General features: G+C 63.2%; 1 protein-coding gene across 2 annotated transcripts in view; it reads left to right on the forward strand.

Annotated features, from left to right (window-relative positions):
• The first annotated feature begins 6,579 nt into the window (after window positions 1-6,579).
• Window positions 6,580-19,903, forward strand: part of TMPRSS6 (transmembrane serine protease 6) — a 29,273-nt gene continuing 15,949 nt past the window's right edge. Inside the window, exons 1-7 of one of the 2 annotated variants that reach the window (XM_062202884.1) lie at window positions 6,580-6,773; window positions 10,815-11,017; window positions 14,548-14,681; window positions 15,366-15,433; window positions 15,839-16,023; window positions 16,203-16,244; window positions 19,202-19,406. In XM_062202884.1, the coding sequence (XP_062058868.1) occupies window positions 10,816-11,017; window positions 14,548-14,681; window positions 15,366-15,433; window positions 15,839-16,023; window positions 16,203-16,244; window positions 19,202-19,406 (836 nt within the window). In that variant the 5' untranslated portion in view covers window positions 6,580-6,773; window position 10,815. The remainder of the gene's footprint in view (window positions 6,774-10,814; window positions 11,018-14,547; window positions 14,682-15,365; window positions 15,434-15,838; window positions 16,024-16,202; window positions 16,245-19,201; window positions 19,407-19,903) is intronic. The other variant, XM_062202885.1, reaches the window with a different exon arrangement.

Raw genomic sequence — 19,903 nt, forward strand, 5'->3', positions numbered from 1 at the left:
ATGGAAGACCTCTCTATGTAGCTTTGCCCTTCAAATAAATAAATATTTCTTAAGGAAAAAAAAAAAAAGAAGCGCATGCGTGTCAATTACCAAGAAGAGACGCCCGCTCTTACCGTCCTGGCGACTGCTTAGCGCGGGGCTGACCTGCACTCCGTGGTGGGCTGTGCCTCTATCGCCCCCCACTCACCCGCCTGCTCCCTCTGGGGCATAATGGTTTGAGGTGTGGCTCAAGTCTGAAGACAGCCTTGTAGAAGGTGCCACACACGCCATGTGCAAAGCCACAGGGTCCTTGTCCCACCTCTCACACTCAGCCACTTAGCCGCCAGCCTAATGCCAGCCGCCAGCCTAATGCAGAGTCCAGGGAGCCGTGCCCCCCCCACATCCGTCCCACTGGGCCCCTCCGAGCCTCAGTTTCCTGGTCTGTAAAATGGAACGAGGAGCACAGGAAGGCGACTCTGCCCCACGTCTGAGCTGTCTCAGCGGGCAGTCCGCGCTGCAGCCTCGGGGAGATGGGGAAGCCTTGCTCGTTTGATTTAAAAACCCCGCAAGCTTGCCATCGGCCCACGGGCGTCCTACCCCACGCCCAGCTCTGATTTAACGCCCCAGGAAGGTCACTGACGGAGAAACCCACTGCGCCTTGCTAGGGCGCCCCCGGCGCTGGCCACGTAGGGCTCTGCATTGTGACACGTTTACTGCGCCACCCCGACGGGCACTGGACAGTCAGCCTTGAAGGAGCCGGGCTGGCTTCCAGCGGGCTTGGTGTGGGTCAGCCCCCGTGGCTGGGTGGGCGGCCCTGGCCGGTGGTCCAGGCAGTGCCCAGTGCCGGGGCAGTCCTGCGTCCGCGTCGCTCAGAGCCAGCAGCTGCGAGCAGACACGGCTCAGCCAGTGGCCTCTGTTGCTTCCGATCGTTGCAGGTATGAAAGTCACAGCTAATCAGAGCCTTGGCGGCGGGGCAGGGCGGGGGCGACAGCACCAGTGAGGAAGACGACTCAGGCGCTGGGGGGGGTGCACCCCCAGTCCCTCACGTAGGTTCTCTGTTCACGTTTTCATGAGAACACTTGGGGTTATTGTTGAGGTCAAGTAACGTGAAACTCGAGCTCAGTTTCTAAGATTTATTTTTATTAATTTGAAAGGAAAAGCAGTTATGGGGGGGGGGCTCCACTGCTCCTTCACTCCCCAAATGGCCACAACCACTGGAGCTGGGCCAGTCTGAAGCCAGGAGCCAGGAGCTCCATCCGGGTCTCCTGTGTGGAGATCCAGCCTGCCCCACAGGGTAGCAACAGCCAGTGGTGTGGACACAGACCCCACCATTCCCTAGTGTGGCAGGGGCTGAACTTGCTATACCCCTGACTGTAGACGTTTGAGACCAAAAAAATATAAAATTAAAAATCGGGGGCTGGTGCTGCTGGGCCATGAGTTAAGCCACAGCTTGCAAGGCCAGCACTCCCACATGGGTGACGGCTCCGGTCCTGGCTGCTCCACTTCCAGTCTGGCTCCCTGCTAATGAGCCTGGGAAAGCAGCAAAGGAAAGGCCCAAGTGCTTGGGCCCCTGCACCCACGTGGAGACCGGATGAAGCTCCTGGCTCCCGGCTTCAGCTTGGTCCAGTTCCAGCTGTTGGGGCCGTTTGGGGAGTGAACCAACAAATGGAAGATCTCTTTCTTTCTCTCTCTCTCTCTCTCTCTAACTGCCTTTCAAGTAAAATAAATAAATCTTTTAAAAATATTTATTTTTATTTATTTGAGAGTCAGAGTTACACAAAGAGAGGAGAGGGAGAGAGAGAGAGGTCTAGAGGTCTTCCATCTGCTGGTTCTCTCTCTAACTGGCCGCAATGGTCAGAGCTGGGCTGATCCGAAGCCAGGAGCCAGGAGCTTCTTCCAGGTCTCCTATGCGGGTGCAGGGGCCCGAGGACTTGGGCCATCTTCTACTGCTTTCCCAGGCCAGAGCAGAGAGCTGGATCAGAAGTGGAGCAGCGGGAACTCGAACCAATGCACACATGGGATGCCGGCACTGCAGGTGGCGGCTTTACCCACTTTACCACAGTGCTGGCCCCTACAAATTTTTTTAAAAAGAAAATTGGAATTCTGTGTTCATAGGAGGTTTGTACCCACTCTTCCTAATACCTTGTGTGTGCAGTGGTGATAGTGCCCTTTAATTTTGTTTTTGAGAATTTATTTCTGGGACAGGCACGGGGCTAAGGATCAGGTCACCTGGGCTCCCGTCCCAGCCTGCTGGGTGGGTCCCGCACCCTCCCTGGGGCTCAGTCTCTCCTGTGTGTCCCAGGAGTGACCCCACGGTGGAGGGGAAAGGCAGAGGTTGGCTGAGTGACCTGTGTGGCCGTTTCATTCTGTGTCGCTGCAGCCGGAGGCAGCGTCTCTCCAAACCCCAGCCCTGACTGGTGGTGACTGGTGGCCATTCTCCTTCCCTGGGGCTGGGAAGTAGCTGGGACATCCTGGGCCTGGGAGCTCCCCCCAGGGACACCTTAGAGGCCGGAGCCAGGGCACCGCGCAGGGACAGGGTGGGAGGGACAGGGACAGGGGAGGGTGGCCCTGGAAACAGACCACTGGCTCTGATATCTGGGTCCTGGGTTTGAACCTGTTGGGGACTTGGGGGCTTCGTCATACTCCCCCTCCCACCCCCAGTCTTACCAACAGCTCCCGCCCCGCCCCTTGCCCTGCCTGCTGTGGGCTGACCTGTGTCCCCCAGAAAGAAACACTGAACTCCTGGTACCCAAACGAGAGCCTCTTTGGAAATAGGATCTTTGCAGGTGAGGTGGGGGCTGGCGCTGCGGCGCAGCAGGTTAAGCCGCTGCCTGTGACACTGGCACCCCGATTGCGTGCAGGTTCGAGTCCCGGCTGCTCCACTTCCCATTCAGCCCCCTGCTGATGGCCTGGGAAGGCAGTGGAAGATTGGACCCCTGCGCCTGTGTGGGACACCTGGATGGAGTTCCAGGCTCCTAGCTTTGGCCTGGCCCAGTCCTGGCCATAGCAGCCATTTGGGAAATAAGCCATCAGATGGAAGCACTCTCTCGCTCTCTCTCGCTCTCGCTCTCGCTCTCTCTCTTTCAAGTGAATAATATAAAAAAGATGAGTCAGGCCCTTATCCAGGTTCCAGCTGTCCTCACAAGAAGAGGAGGAGAGACACAGACACTCACGTGGCCTTGTGGACAGAGGCCAAGTTATGCTGCCTCAACCCCACGAACACCAGGGGTCCTCGGCCACCATCCAGGGCGCACGCGGGCTTGCCGGCACTGACTCTGGACTGGCAGCCCCCGGCCCTTGCTCGAAGTCCTCGGTGCAGGCTCCCCAGGGAGCTCCTGCCCGCCTCTGGGCCCAGAAGAGCCCCACGCCCACACCTGTCTAGACAGCGTCTGGCAGGGCTGGGAGCCTGCCCCGCCCCCTGCCCCGCAGCCCTGGGCCTCCGCAGCAGGTTTCAGAGAGAGGCTCTGAACAGCAGAGAGCAGCCTTCAAGCTGGGCTCCTCCCACTGCCGGGGTGGGGGTTGGGGGGCTGGGATGTCAGCCCCTGGTGGCCTCCCTGAAGTGCAGACTGGGCTGGGGGAAGGAGTGGCTCTGCTACCCCTCAGGCCAACCCAGACCCTCCCCAGGCCGGTGCCCTCGGTCCCAGCACCCACCTGGAACCTGGGGCTGTGACCTTCTTTAGAAATAGGTTCTTTGTAGAGGTAAGGAGTAAAAATGAGGGGCCGGCGTGGTGGCGTAGCAGGTAAAGCCACCACCTGTGGTGCCGGCATCCATATGGGCGCCGGTTCGAGTCCCGGTTGCTCCTCTTCCGATCCAGCTCCCTGCTAATGCACCTGGGAAAGCAGCAGAGGATGACCTGAGTGCTTGGGCCCCTGCACCTGCATAGGAGTCCTGGATGGAGTTCCAGTCTCCTGGCCATCTAGGGAGTGAACCGGTAGATGGAAGACCCCTCTCTCTCCTCCCCCTCTTCCCTAGAACTCTGACTTTCGAGTAAATAAATCAGTTAAAAAAATAAAGAGGAAGAACAAAACCAGAGTGAACGCGGACACAGAGACACAGGGCAGAGGGAAGGGGCCCCGGGGTGCTGAGGGGAGATGGGTCGAGGCCTCTCCAAGGCGGGGATTGCCCAGGTTACTGGGGGCAGCCAGAGGCTCAGCAGAGGCTCCCTGAGGGCCCTTGGCGAGAGCGCGAGCCCGGGGTCCTGCTCCACCTGCCCTGGGCTGGGGGACTGGGACCGGGCCAGCCTCTCCTGCCTGGCTTTAGCCTCTTCACACGTCCACGCCTGGCCTCCAGGGGTCGCTGTGATGAGCAGCGCTGGCGCCGTTGAGAGTAACACCGTGCGTGTTCGGTGCCAGGCACCCTCCAGGCTGCGGTGCACCTGCGGCCAGGGCGGACAAGGCCTCTGCTTCCCGCGGCTCACGGTGCAGAGGGGATTTTTGTTTGTTTGTTTGTTTGTTTTGATAGGCAGAGTGGACAGTGAGAGAGAGAGACAGAGAGAAAGGTCTTCCTTTTTGCCGTTGGTTCACCCTCCAATGGCCGCCGTGGCTGGCGCGCTGCGGCCAGCGCACCGCGCTGATCTGATGGCAGGATCCAGGTGCTTCTCCTGGTCTCCCATGGGGTGCAGGGCCCAAGCACTTGGGCCATCCTCCACTGCACTCCCTGGCCACAGCAGAGAGCTGGCCTGGAAGAGGGGCAACCGGAACAGAATCCGGTGCCCCGACTGGGACTAGAACCTGGTGTGCCAGCGCCGCAAGGCGGAGGATTAGCCTAGTGAGCTGCGGCACCGGCCGCAGAGGGGATTTTAAACGACGCAGCCGTCCTGGCTCCAAGTAGCGAGGCACCAGCCAGGGCTTTGTCTCCTGAGGGCAGTGAGCGCCCTGAGCAAGGCCAGCCTCTTCCCTGTCCCACCGGGTCAGCCTGGCCCGCGAGCCCGGGCCAGGCCTCTGGGTGGTGTCTCTGTCCCTAAACACCCCAGGGGCCAGCACTTGTGTGGCGGGCAGGTTCCCAGGGAGCAGCGAGCCGCCTTTCGCTGTGGCTGAGTGGCCCCTGGAGCATCCAGGCCTCTCACTCCCCTTGTTGCTAGGGGCAAACTTGCCCGTGTCTGGAGCTCTCGGGGCTCTGGGGGGTTGGGCCCCAGCCTGTGCCTCCAGAGGTCCCCCTCTGTGCTGGCTGTGCCCTCCTCAGCGGCTGCCCTGCCCCGGGCCACAGCGGATCGATGGCTGGGCGCCGCCAGGCACAGTGGACGGTGATTGTGTAAGATCTGCTGGCCGGACTGTTCGGCTGCCTGCCCGCTGGGCGGGCCGGGGCTCTGCAACCTGCCCTGGGCTGAGCTAGGGTGCTTTGGCCCTGCCCCTGCACATGGCCCCTGCTCCCTGCCCAAACCCCCTTTCCTGGGAAGTTTGCCAGGTGGGGGCCGGGGCAAGGCTGTGGACCCCACGGTCAGGGTCAAGGTCAAATCCACAGGCAGAGGTCAGGGCTGAGGACTGGGAGAAGGTGTTCCCCGCTCCCCAGGACCAGCTGGGCCTTCCCCACACACCTTCTCCTGCTGCCGGGGAGGGGCTCGGGTCTGCGTTAACCGAGGGGGAAGCATAGCTTGTATGATTCAGAGAAATCACAACTTCCTGCGGCTAACACGGGGTCAGCCTGCACCCCTCGGGTGACACCCCACACCCCGCACTGCACACACACGCATCTGACATATACATGCAGCCCACACGCATGCGCCCCGGGACTCCCATGCCCCCAGCACATGGGGTCTTGGGCATACACACCACATTCTGGCCTCAGGATTCATGCTGACCAGTCAACCCTGCCCACACCCAGAGCCCAGCCGTGTATCACGGATGAGGGCATTAGCGCCCGGCTCAGACCCAGGGCCTCTACAGCGGCACCGTCCAGAGGACTCAGTGAGCCCCGCGTGGCAGCCACGGTCGCAAGGCGAAAGGAGGGAGGGCACTGGACGTTAGCAATGACCCACGCGAGGCGGCCAGCGTGCGGCGGCTTCAGTAGCCGTCTGCGTCCGAAGGCTGGTGGACACGGTTTTCAATCTTGGGCTGCAGAACCTGGGTGAGCACGTCTCACATGAGGCTGGCCACAGCCTGGGATCTCACAGCCACAGGGGAGGCCGGCACGCCGGGCCGGTGCAGCGGCTTAAGCCACCGCTTGCAACACCAGCATCCCAACTTGAGTTCTGGCTGCTCCGTTTCCTGTCTAGCTCCCTGCATCAAATCCATTCCTCACTCCACCCTGTCTCCTCTCCCGTCCGCAGAGCACCTGGGTCCAGGCTCTGTTTCTTGGGCCAGCATCTCCTCCGCTCTTAGCTGTGCCCCAGGCAGACCTGTGCAAGCCCTTGCCCTTACCTGCAGGGCCTCTGAACATCACCCCCCCACACCTCCGCCTCACGCTCCTGGGGACCAGGGGCTGTAACCAGGCAGGAGCGTCACCAGGCAACGGCCCCCAGGGAGAGTTCAGATCGCCTGCACCTGCCCGCAGCCGGTCTCGGGGGTTCCTGCGGGGCGGGGTGGGGCGGGACGGGGCGGGGCGGGCACTGCCTGCCCCCTGCCTCCTGCCTGTTTACCTGCACCGCAGTCACTGTGCCGGCCTGGACCCAGCAGGAGGCCTGTGGCGCCTGGGGCCACAGACCACAGGGGACAAGGGCCAAACGCGGCCTCGGCCATGGCTCGGGGCCATTGATCCAGCTCTGGCCTGCCGGTGGGGGCGGGGAGACCTTGGCCTGGACAAGCAGAGGCTCCTGTGGCCTGTGAGCAGGCCGGGCACCCACCTGCCACACCCGAAGGTAAGTGGGGGCTTCCAGGACCAGTGTCTAGGAGCGAGCCCGGGACAGGGTGCTCTTGGGAAGCTGGGCCTGCTTCCCTGCGGCTGGAGCCATCTGCCCTGCTCTGTAGCCAGGCCTGCAAGGCCTGAGAGACCGCAGAGTGACCGGGGAGCAGGAGACAGGGGTGCACAGAGCTGGGGTTGCTGGAGACGGGGGCGGAGTGAGGCCAGGTGTGTGGACACCTCGAGGGGCAGGGGCAGGGGAGCGGTCAGGGACTCCAGCGGCTGGGCGGCCTGGGATTCGGGGGGCAGGGATGAGGGAGGCACCCCGCCCGGCTCTCCGGCCGTGGGAGACAGGCCCAGAGCCCGCCTCACACCCGAGGGAGAACCCCAATGCGGGACCCTGGGCTCACAGGCTCAGAGTGGGGCCCATGCGCGCGCGCGCGCGCGTGTGTGTGTGTGTGTGTCCCAGCATGCCTGTGCATGCAGGAGTCTGCCGTCACAGGGCTGTGGAGTATCTGCGTGCGTGTTGTGAGTGTGTTTGCACGGCGGCAGGACCCCCCAGCCAGCCTGGGAGCTCACAGCCGCAGGAACGCCCTGCAGGTGCCTCCCATGCTCCCAGGTCGGGACCCCCACCCTGCCCTGGCGGGGTGGCCCCGTACTATGGGTCTCATTGCTCTGTGCCTCAGTTTCCCCTGCTACTGAACAGAGACGCTGGAGTGAGCACGCCAGGCTGCAGGCAGCTGAGGCGCTGGGCGGTTTGTGGAGTTGCCTGGCACAGTAGGGCATTGCACACGGTGGCCAAATCCAGCCGTGTGGCCAGCGCCCAGGCTGCTGCTGCCGGAGGGGCCGCCCCACACCTGGCCTCTGTGGCAAGGAGCCCGGTCCCTCCCTCCAAGTGCTCAGCATCTGGGGGATGGACACGATGCTCATTCAGGGAACTGGGCATCGAAGGGGGCGGGGATAAATAGGCGGTTTGAAGCTTTTATTGCTAGATTCACAACCCAATCTTTTTTTTTTCTTTTTTAATATATTTATGGCAGCCCAGGATCCTTCACAGGGCAGTGACTCCTCCTGGGGCAGTCTAGGAGGGCTGCCAGGAGGAGGTGAGGTCTCCACTCCCTGTGACAAGGGGCACGGACGAGCCAGCCAGGTCTGGAGGTGGAAGCCCAGGCAGAGGGTGGGAAAGCTCAGTGGTGAGTGAGAACTTTTAGGGCTCAGGACCCAGGGGGGTTCCCCGTCCAGGGCTGGTGCTGGGCCCTGTTTGCTGCCAGTCTCCCTGTTAATACGCACAGCACAAGTCCAGAGAGGAAGGAGGTTAAGGAAGGCATTTCGGGAGAGGCGGCATCTGAGCCAGGACTTGGAGGGAGGCAACCCGAAAGAGCTTTCCAGGGGGCGGGAATGGCAGGTGCAAAGGCCCGGAGGCGGATACGCTGCAGGTCTAGCGAGATGCTGGGGCAGAGCAGAGGGAGGGAGAGACACAGACTGGGGGGCTGGACCCTGGGGACACCAGGGGGAGCCCGAGGACGGGAAGGGGGTCTCTTCCTGCACCCCCATGCCCAGCCCCGAGCCCGGCTCCAAGCAGGTGCTCCACAAGAGTCAGGTGGCCGTCGCGGCTCCAGGACTCTGCAGGTCCAGTTTCGAGAGAGCGTTGCCCCCAGGGGGCCTACAGACCGAGTTGCATCATTCATTCCTTTTTTTTTTTTTTTTTGACAGGCAGAGTGGATAGTGAGAGAGAGACAGAGAGAAAGGTCTTCCTTTTTGCCGTTGGTTCACCCTCCAATGGCCACTGCGGCTGGCGCATTGCGCTGATCTGAAGCCAGGAGCCAGGTGCTTCTCCTGGTCTCCCATGCAGGTGCAGGGCCCAAGCACTTGGGCCATCCTCCACTGCCTTCCCGGGCCATAGCAGAGAGCTGGCCTGGAAGAGGGGCAACCGGGACAGAATCCGGCGCCCCAACCGGGACTAGAATCCGGTGTGCCGGTGCCGCAAGGCGGAGGATTAGCCTGTTAAGCCACGGCGCCGGCATCATTCATTCTTTCATTGATCGTTTGTTCCTGGGGACTGGCCCGGGGCCGGGGTTCCACGGGCACCAGGGGTGAATGGGGACATAGGCGCTGCTTTTCTTGAGTGGCAGAGATGAGGCCGGAAGCCAGGCGCGTTTTTGATCTGGGAGGGGTTGTCCAGGGCGGGAAATGTCCCGAGAGTCCTGCAGGCCAGGGGCGCGGCCGGCACGGCGGTGCCTGCGGGGTGATGCGAGCTGGCGGGCAGCAGCCTGGCCACGGCGGAACTTGGATGCCACGGCCGGGGGTCTGGGTGGCAGGAAAGGGGCCTGAACGAGTGGCTGGCATTGGCGGGGGTTGGAGGAGATGTCCCAGTGACAACACGCAGGACGCGCCCGGGGCGGGCGGGGGGACTGGGAGGCGGGCGCGTTCCTGCCTCCTGGGGTATTGCACCAGGGGCTGCTCCGTGAACTCAGGGACCTCCCACAGGGCTTCAGGGAGCACTGCCTGGGGACACAGAGTCCACAGAGGCAGGGGGAGAGGTGCCACCGAGCAGCCTCCCCCAGGGGACCCCGATGTACAGCCCCCACCCCCGAGCCTCAGCTCCCCGCCTGCACACTGACGGCTGTGGTCAGGGCGAGACTCTGAAGACAAACTCACCAGCTGGGTGACCTCGGCCAAGCTGCACAACCTCGCTGTGCCTCAACTTTCTTATCTGTAAGATGGAAATCCTGAGACACAGACACCCCCCCGACACACACACACATGCGCACACACACATGCACATGCACGCACACACGCACACGCACACGTACACTCACACACGCACACACACATACACACATGCACACACGCACGCACACGCGCACACACGCACGCATGCACACACACAGCACACACACGCACATGCACACACGTGCATACGCATGCACACGCACACCCAGGCTGTGGAACGCTTTCACGAGAGTGCATGTAAAGCCCTGGAAATAGGCAAATCAAGGGTCCCCGGGTGGCCACCGTGTCTCCACGACTCCTCCAGAAATAGTTCCTTGGTGACTTGGACTCAAGAGTGAAACGGGCGGAGGGAGGGGACCTGGGGAGGAGAAGGGGCCAGGAGCCAGCGCATCCCCTGGGCTCTCTCCAAGCAGCGCCCCTCCCCAGGCCACAGGGAACAACCCCAGGTGGCCAGCCAGGACCAGGCGGCTCTGCGCTGGCGCCTCGGGCCACTTACTGCTCCTGTCTCTCGTGTGTTCCTCGCGGGGGATGCTGCAGGTGTCTTGGGCAGCGGGTGGGCACTTCACGGCATTTGCCATCCCCGGGCCGGGCCCCAGAGCGGCCAGCAGGGACTGCCCCACATGCGTAGATGTCTCCTTAATTAAGGGGCACAGGGTAGCCCACCCAGGTGAGAGCCGCCCTGGTGTCGCCACTCCTTGCATGTGATAGGAGCCTTCGGAGAGTGAGCGCATCACTGGCTGATGCCAGACCTGGGTTCCCAAGGAGCTGCGGGGGTGCAGGGCGAGGGTGAGAGAGGTGGGCCGGGGCCCCTCGCCCCGTCTGGAAGGGCCATGTGTCTCGCTGGGAGGTCCCAGACACCCACTCTGTGAAAACCGAGCCACGGCCCAGAGGAAGCCCCGTCCCAGTCTTCTAGGGATGCCTTCAAAGAGGGTGGGGTGGTGGGGTGGGGGGCGTTTCTGGAAGGAGAGTGGATCCTGGCCCCCAGCCCCCCGGCCCAGCTCAGAGCTGGCTCAGGCAGCCTGGGGCAGGACCATGTGGCCTGCACAGCATGGTGGGGGTGGAGGGGGGAGCTCCCACAGTGGGAGAGACGCCAAGGGCAAGGGGAGTGGGCATGCAGGGGCTGTGCCCGGTGCTGACTGCGGTGCCATCTCGGGATGGGGGTGCAGGCCCTGGAACTCTACCCCAGGGAGACGGGAGGGCGCAAAGAAGCGGGTGAGCCAAGTGCAGCCCTGCCGCCCGCCTTGCTCCCGCCCACCCTCGGTCTCGACTCCCAGGCTGCTGGCCCCGGCTCCGGGCTCTTTCCAACTCTGGTCTGTTTCCCTGTCAGGATGCCTGCGTCCGAGGCCCCCCAGGCGGCCGGCGGGCAGGGTGATGGAGGTGATGGCGAGGAGGCGGAGCCAGAGCCGGAGGGGATGTTCAGGACCCCTGCGGAGGCCAAGAGAAAAGCCCGGGACCACCTCCGCTTGGCGCCCCTGTGGCTCACCCTGGTGGCGCTGGCCGCAGCCGGAGTGATGCTCTGGTACTTCCTAGGTAATGATGGGCACTACCTGGGGAGGGCTGGGAGGTGCGGGTGGGGACCCTGCAGGGTGGACTCGGCTTCCCGGCTCAGCCGCACCCAGCCCCTGGCCATGGGGCCTCGCAGGGCCTCTCCTCGCTCTGGCCGCCTGTCCTGTCCTGTGTCGGGGCACACGTGCACTGTGTGCTGGCCGGGTCCCGTGCTGTCTGCTCCCCGCCGGGCACGCATCCTGGATCCTTGCTGGCTCTCCCAGCCCACGGTGCTCATCACCCTGCGAGCCCGAGGGCTTCATCTGGGCTTCCAGAGCTTACAGCCCCCCTGGGCCGCCCTGGGCTGGGAGCCAGCACTGCCGGAGGCCCTGGGGGCACGGGTGTGCCTGGTGCTGGGTGGGGCTTCTGCTCACCTGAGGCCATCCTGCTGCCCTCTCGGTGGGGACCGCAGCTCTGACAGCTTTGACTCCAGGGCCCAGCGTGAATGGGGGAGGGGCTGGAGAGCAGCTGGGCTTCAGGGCATCTCCTGTGTCCCCAGTCTTTTTTTTTTTTTTTGACAGGCAGAGTTAGTGAGAGAGAGAGACAGAGAGAAAGGTCTTCCTTCCGTTGGTTCACCCCCCAAATGGCCGCTATAGCCGGCGTGCTGCGCCTATCTGAAGCCAGGAGCCAGGTGCTTCCTCCTGGTCTCCCATGGGGTGCAGGGCCCAAGCACTTGGGCCATCCTCCACTGCCTTCCCGGGCCACAGCAGAGAGCTAGACTGGAAGAGGAGCAACCGGGACAGAATCCGGCACCCCGACCAGGACTAGAACCCGGGATGCCGGTGCCACAGGCAGAGGATTAGCCTAGTGAGCCGTGGCGCCGGCCCCCAGTCTTTTTTTTTTTTTTTAAGATTTATTTATTTATTTGAAAGTCAGAGTTACATATAGAGAGGAGAGGAGAGAGAGAGAGAGAGAGAGAGAGAGAGAGAGAGAGAGAGAGAGAGAGTCTTCCATCTGATGGTTCACTCCCCAATTGGCTGCAATGGCTGGAGCTGCACCGATCTGAAGCCAGGAGCCAGGTGCTTCCTCCTGGTCTCCCATGCGGGTGCAGGGGCCCGAGGACTTGGGCCATCCTCCACTGCTTTCCCAGGACATAGCAGAGAGCTGGATTGGAAGTGGAGAAGCTGGGACAGAATCCGGCACCCATATGGGATGCTGGCACTGCAGGACAGGGCATTAACCCGCTGTGCCACAGCGCCGGCCCCGCTGTGTCCCCAGTCTTGGCCCTCCCCACCTCTCTGACCTCATGGTTCCCCATCCGTCCCCTGCAGCCCCAAGAGCAGCTAGTGCCTGCTCTGGGCCCTTCCTTCCTTCCTTCCCATTCACCCACCCAGCCACCCACCCAGCCATCCATCCATCCATCCACCCACCCACCCACTCATGCACCCACCCACCCAGCCACCCAGCCACCCACCCATCCAGCCACCCACCCACCCATCCACCCATCCACCCATCCACCCATCCACCCATCTGTCCATCCAACGAATAAACACTCAGGAGCATTCGCTAACCCTAATTAGCCTGTGCCTTGGGCTCATTTGCTCATTCATTCACCCCCCATCTGCTGGGCGCTGGGCACCTCCCCCGTGCCAGGTTGTCAGGTTTCAGGTGGAGCCCAGCCCTCATGGTTTAGCACCGAATCAGCCCTGCCAACATGTGCTCGGACAGAGGCGGCCCCGAGGCCGGGAGCCACGGCAGGCACCGCCCAGCTTGCCTGAGTGACTGGAGCCTTCCCACTGGACAGTGGGCAGTCAGAGGGCATCTCACTGGCTCAGTGTAGGGTGCCATCTCCGGTCCATCGACAGGAACTGGGGGACCCTCTTGGGAGCCGTGGAGGCGGATCTGGGTGGGCTGGTCTGGAACCGCCCTGGGGGCGAGGCTGCCGGGCGTCCCGGGTCTTACAGGGCTCGTGGATGTGATTGCACGTGGACCGAGCAGCGTGGCAGGGAGCAGACAGGATGTGATGTCACCAGCTGCAGGGAGCAGCACCCCGAATAGCACAGGGCCCCCAAGACGTCCTTGGGGAGCAGGATAATGAATCTTTGGGGCAAACCACCAAGCACTAAGCCGAGGGCCTGAACTCACCGGTCCGTTGTCTGACCCCTCCAGCCAGGACCCCTTGGGTCCCTCCTGCCGCCTCCCCTGTCTCCCGCCCCCTTCACAGCCAAGTCCTAGTGGGAGCCTCCAGCTGGCAGCCCGGCCTCTCTGGCGCCCTCTGCAGTCCGGCTCCGCTCCCACTCCAGCCGCCAATCCCATGTCCAGGCCTTGACCCAGGGAGGAGAAACCCTGGGTGCCCTTGGCTTGGGGGCCGCCACGTGTCTCGCCCCTCCGATGGCCCTGACTTTTCCTCCTCCCTCTGACCCCCACCCACTGTCTGGCCCTTGCTGCCTCCGACTCCCACCAGGGCCTCTGAGAGCTCAGAACGCAGTGTGCCCTCTTCCCCAGCCTGCACCGCGCCCGATTCCTCTGGCTTCTTCTCCCAGTCCTCTCTCTGTCCCACCCAGGCTGGGCCGTCTCCAGCTCCCCAGTGCACCCTAATGCATCGCTTCTCGCCCTCCCCACGGCTCCACGCCCTCGCCTGGAGGGCTCCCTTTCTCGACACGAGAGCTGGGGACCATTTTATAAAGCAAATCGATCCTCTGATTTCTCTGCTTCAACTCTCCCACGGCTCCTTTCTTACTCAAAATCAAACCCAAGTCCTCTCGGAGCTCGCAAGCCCTGCGTGGCCTCTGCCTTCCCCGCGCCTCCTCTCTCCCTTTTGCTCACAAACTCACCAGGCAAACGCCTGCCCCAGGACCTTTGCACTTGCTGCTCCCTCGGTCTGGAACGGCCCTCCCACAGGCACACTTCCTGACACCATCATCTTCTCCCCAGGCCTCTGCCGTGCTCCCCTCCCCTCCACAGCATGCGCCCTGTAACCTGGGAGAGGCCGTGGTCCCTGCCTGTTAGACTACAAACTTGTTCACTGCTGGAGTGATGTATTCCCAAGTGTTCGACATCCGTCCCCACACTCCCGGGCTCTCACACCTTCGCAGTCCTCACATCTCAGCGGGAGGGTCACTGTGGGGTCAGCCTGTTCCTGTGCCACGACCCCTCCGTGGCCCCTGTGCTGCTCCTCGGGGGGCAGCCGTCCCAGTCGCAGCCCGCGTGCTGTGGGGCCGCTGGAGGGACACCCGCTTACCCAGCACTCTTGGCTCTGCCAGGGGAGGCGCGGCTGTTGTAGCTGACCTGGGCAGCCCGTGTAGCAGGTGCGTTAGCGCCCGCTTGTGGAAGGAGGGAGGGAGGTCGGAGAGAGGGGCTGAGCGGGGCCTGGGCCTCCTGGATGCCTGAGGCTTCCTGGCCTTCACGTCCTCCGTGGCCTTGGTGCCAGTCTGGATGATGATGGTGACGACAGGGGTGAGGATGGGGAGGGCGCTCACGGGGGTGGCGATGGTGCCTGGGCGGCAGCAGATGGCGTGGGATTCCAGGAGCCTCGCCCGCTGCACCTGCGCTCAACCCGGCGGCCCCTCCTCCAGGGTACAGGGCGGAGGTGACCATCAGCCAGGTGTACGTGGGTAGCCTGCGGGTGCTCAACCGCCACTTCTCCCAGGACCTCGCCCGCAGGGAGTCCAGCGCCTTCCGCAGCGAAACCGCCAAAGCCCAGAACATGGTAGGGAAGGGGCACACGCAGGGCTGGGCGTGGTCAGTGGGGCCCCCTGGGGGAGGCGGGGTACTCACTGGGGGTGCATGGCATGGGTGCGGCAAAGTGAGCGGACCCACGTCGAAGGCACTTGTGTTAGACTCTGCCGTGTCACTCCGAGGGCGGAGCTTGGCCCTGCTGGGGGCCCCGCGTGCCCTGTGACACAGCCACCACCCGTGCCAGGGCCCCGCCCAGCAAGGCGGCCTGGAGAGCCGCAGGGTGGGTCAGTACCCCACTCTGAGGGTGCTGTGCGCCATGTCCCGGCTGCAGGCTTGGAAGCAGACACCGTGGCCAGGGTTTCCAGGCGGTTCCGGGAGGCCCCGGGACGTGCCGCCTCGTAGCTGCACATGGGCAAAGCCTCCCCCGAGCCGGACTCCTGATCGCCATGGCCTGGCCGTGCCTGGGGCGGTCAGGGGTGGGTGCAGGGGGGCCCTGTGGCCCGGGGGTCTGCTCAGAGTGGAAGAGGGGCTTCTGGTAGGGGGAGCGAGGCTGTTGGCCTTCGGGGGAGAGGATGGAGGTGGGGGAGGGGCTCAGGCTCTGACTACTGGTGACCTGGCTGGCCTTTCCCCTGGGGCTCCCCAGCGTGGACCCCAAGATGGGGGGGGGCTGGTGCCGCCGCAGAGGGTCATGGGGGCTCTGGTCTTCCTCTGGCAGCTCAAGGCGCTCATCACCAGCACGCGGCTAGGCGCCTACTACAACTCCAGCTCTGTCTACTCCTTTGGGTACGTTGTCCCCAGGCAACAGCCGGCCCCCGCCAGGACCTCAGACTCAGCCCTGGGAGGGGACCTGTCTCATTTTCCGAGGGCGTGGGCAAAAGACCTGGCTGCAGCCGGTGACCTCCCTCCATCGGGCTTGGTCTTCTCATCTGTGTAACGGGCACAGCACTGTGGCAGGGTTTACCCTGGGTGACGACCACAGCGGGCTGGTTAGGGGCCCGGCACGCACTGGGAGGGGGGCGTTGAGAGCACGGGCCCCAGCATTTTGCCGCCTAGGTTAGCCTCACGGCCATGCCTCAACTTCCCCCTGTAAAATGGGGGTGACAAGAGCGGCTCCCGCGGAGGATGCTGGGAGGCTTCCCCACGAGGGCAATCAGCGCCCGGCGGGCCCCTCACTGCCGCCTGCCTTAGGGAGGGACCCCTCACCTGCTTCTTCTGGTTCATTCTGCAAATCCCGGAGCGCCGCCGGCCCACGCTGAGCCCCGAGGTGGTGCGGGCACTGCTGGTGGAGGAGCTGCTGTCGGCGGCCAATGACTCGGCGCCCCCTCCCTACAGGGCGGAGTACGAGGTGGACCCCGAGGGGCTGGTGATCCTGGGTCAGTACCGGGAGGAGGGGCCCGCTCCCCGCGGGGACAGGAGGGAGGGGTGGGGCGTGGGGCAAGTGCCCAGGCCCGGCAGCTCCGGCGGTCTCCTCCGTTTTCGTTCGTGTGTGTGGCCTGTTCTTTGTGCATTTATTTTGCCCTTGTTGATTTCTTTGTCCGTTTCCTTTTGACAGAGGCCAGTGTGAAAGACGTAGTAGCGCTGAATTCCACGCTGGGTACGCGCCTCGGCTTCCCGCCCGCTTGCCTTTGGCTTTGGCGTCTTTCCTGGCTTGGTTGAGGGTTGGGAGGCCACGGGGCTCCCTGAGCTGGGGCAGGAGCCCAGCCTGGGTCACCCAGGGGAGGAAGCAGGGGCTGAGCAATCGGAGGGGGTGTGGCACCCGTGTGTGGATGCACATGTGTGTTCATGTGCTCTCGTGTGGACACGTGTGTGCACATGTGTGTGGACATGTGTATGTGTGAGTCTTGCCTGTGAGCGCGGGTAGCAGGTTCCGTCACAGGTGAACTTGAATCTGCTTTTCCACCGTCGAATCCAACTTGCCCCCGGGCCACCAACAGTCTCCCCAACGGGCAGCCCGTCAGCCACTCTGGCTTCAGACCTGGTCTTTCAGAGGTGCGCTTGGGTCGCCTGCAAGGATGCTTGCTTTCCACCCAAGGCCGTGTTGCTGTGGTCACTTTGCTCTTGTCCAAGAGACCCCGGTGTCTTCCTGCGAAACACCGGCAGGGCCACCTGCTGTCCACATGGCAGTCTGTGCGGCCGAGGAGTTGTGCAGTGCACCACCTGGGCTGCTGTACCTGACAGCCCTGAGCACAAGCCCCGAGCCCTCAGATTCCCCTCCGCACTTGGGAGTTCCATGGCGGGGCTGTGGCGCAGGTGAGCACCTCAAGCCCATCCCAGGGAGGCACCTGCACCCCGCTTCTGCCTTTTCTGATCTCCCTCTTCCTGGCGCTGCGGTCACATGCTTGCTTCCTGGGGGAGTGCAGGTAGCGAGGTCAGAGTACAACAAATAAGAAGTCAAATCCTGACTCAGACAGGGACAGTGAGTAGGATTAACTCACTAATGAGGGGACCGGGGGGACAGTAAAGAAACAAGCAATTCTTCTGTCTGTGTGCCTGTCTATCCATCTACCCATCCATCCACCCACCCATCCATCCACCCTCCATCTGCCCATCCATCCATCCATCCATCCAGGCATCCGTCTGTCCATCTCCCTACCCACTGACCACTTCCATCTGACTTCCTGTTGTCGGTGGAGAGAAGAATGCTGGGGAGAGGCTGCCTACATAGCTGGTGAACGCCCCGCCCCGCCCCGCCGGGGGATGAACCACAACCTTTGCGGTGGTCTGTTCTAGTGAGCCGGGCTGTCCGCAGCTTCGCGGGCTTCCAAAGGTTAACATCCCGCTCTGCAGAGCTCGGGTTTGCACAGCACAGCCGACCGTGGGGCAGGGCTGCTGCTTCCGGGAGCCTTAAGGGGACTCCGCAGCCAGTGCTCAGGGGCGGGGGTGGGCATGCGACAGCCTGCCTGGCCTGACCCACGCAGCCCGATGTCTTACGGGTGACTTTCACACTTTCCACATTGAAAAGACTGTGGGAATGTGGGTCTCTCTTCCAGGAGCACCCACATAGTGGCGCTGTGTAGACCTCCCCTAAACTATGTACTCACTGGCCCATTCCCAAAAAGTCGTCTGGCCTCGGACCTGGGGAGCCGTTTCCCAAAGGTTGAGGTCTCAGGACTCCTGGCCACTCCTAGAAATTGTTGGGGACCCCACACAGCTTCTGCTCCTGTGGATTGTGGGTGTCCATACCGTATTTACTGTAGAAGCGAAAACTGAGCCGTTAAATACTGTTCATCCATTCATTCATCCTTATTTATATAGGAAACAATAATAAACTCATTAACCTTCAGGCAGTATTTTTATTTAAAAAATAGCCATTTTCCAAAATTCTCACATCAAGTGCCCATGCTAGAAAGAGAGCCCAAGGCCTTGGAGCGAGGGACTGGGTCTGTCCGGGCATGGAGGGGACGAGGCGCCTCCGGGGCAGGTGCTGGAGCCCAGGGGGCCGGGGGCTGCTCCTGCCCACCTGGGGGTGGGGGAGGCTTCTTGGCAGGGCGCCTGCCTCCCTGCCTCGCAGCCCTGTGGGGCGGCTTGTGTGCTACGCTGGCTGCTGCTTCTGTCTTCCACTGCCGGTCCCTGGGGCCCAGATCACTCAGAAGGTGCTGGGTCATGGTCACGGGTGGACGCAGGCTGCAGATGCTCTGCTTGCCCGGGCTGGCGCTGAGTCGGTGCTGGGGTGGGGGTGGGGGGGCAAGGGCTTCCCTCTGGCCCCGCCTTCTCCTCTGCCCCCCCATCTGCCACCCTCACTGAGCACCTACTGTGTACCAGGCACCCCGCTGAGCTCTCGCCCGCACATCATTCCCAGGCCGGGAGTGTGTGCTCTCACTGACTCCACTCTACAGGTGGGAAAAGCGAGGCCCATGAAAGATCACACGCCCAGGAGCCAGCCCAGGTCTGTCTGGCCGGGGCTGTGGAATGGGCAGTAACGGCAAGCAGCTCCCGGAGCTGCGGCTGCTCCGCCCTCCTCCTCTCCTTATCGACATCACAGCCCATCCCCCAGTCAGGGCCGCCTCCCACACCCCTCCCCAGTCTGCGCCCCTCTCTGCCTGCAGGGAAAGCCCCGTGGCTTCTCCGGCACTGCACAGCCACCGCACCGCCTCGCTGTGGCTCCCAGCGGCACAGAGTCTGGGATCTGAGCCTCACCACGTCCGGGCCCTGCCTGACCCGCCATGGCTCCCACGGCCGCAGGACCAGGCAGTGCCCGGTGGGGTGCGGCGGGCCTGGCTCCCTCTCCGGCTAACGCTCCCGCTGTCCGAGCTCTGGGCTCAGGTTTCCTTGTTCACGTGGCCCCTCTGCTCAAGCTGCGACCCCCGCACCCCCCACCTAGGGCAACCTTGACCCACAGGCCTGACTGATCTGTGAGAGAGAGCGCGGGTGCCTGAGGGTGCCGGAGAGGGGAGAGGCGGAGACACTGAGAGGTGGGACCTAGCACACCTGGCCCCGCCCATCCCGCCACCACCTGGGGGCGGGGCGAGTCCGGCAGGGCCCCGTCCCTCGCCCCTGGGGGGCTGTCCTGCAGGCTAACAGCTGTCAAGGGGTCTCCTTCTCGCCCTCCAGGCTGTTACCGCTACAGCTACGTGGGCCGGGGCCAGGCTCTCCGGCTGAAGGGGCCCGACCAGCTGGCCTCTGGCTGCCTGTGGCACCTGCAGGGCCCCGAGGATCTCATGCTGAAACTTCGGCTCGAGTGGACGCGGGCCGACTGCCGAGACCGGCTGGCCATGTACGACGCGCCCGGGCCCCTGGAGAGGAGGCTCATCACCTCGTGAGTCCCCAGGGTGGTGGGCGACGTGAGGTCAAGGTCACTTCAGAATCTGGGGGACAGCAAGGCCAGCCTAGAGGGGTGGGGGCAGGAGGTGGGCACGGCCTGAGCCTTGGTTCGTTCATCCATCTGCAAGGTGGCCCCGAGGGGGAGCTCTGGGAGGCCACGTGGCTCGTGAATGCCTCCAAGTTTGACGGCAGCCTAGACTGCCCACCCCTGCTCCGCAGCTGCCTGGCTGTGGGCCACTCAGAGCCTCAGTTTTCCCACCTGTAAAATGGCTGCGTGACTCATGCTTGCCTTGCAGGGTCATGGTGAGCATTTAAGTAAGATGATGTGGGGTGGTCCTCACACCTCGTGAGCGCTCAGGAGCTTCGAGCCCTGGCTGCTCTCACTGCGGAGGGCTAATCCGGGCCAGGCCACAAAGAGCATGGTGTGTGGGGAGCGCCCTGGGCGTTAGCATTTGCTAAGTGGGGAGCTATGGAAGGTTCTTGAGCGCTTCA

This window comes from Lepus europaeus, chromosome 10, assembly GCF_033115175.1.
Source record: "Lepus europaeus isolate LE1 chromosome 10, mLepTim1.pri, whole genome shotgun sequence".
Taxonomy (NCBI): domain Eukaryota; kingdom Metazoa; phylum Chordata; class Mammalia; order Lagomorpha; family Leporidae; genus Lepus; species Lepus europaeus.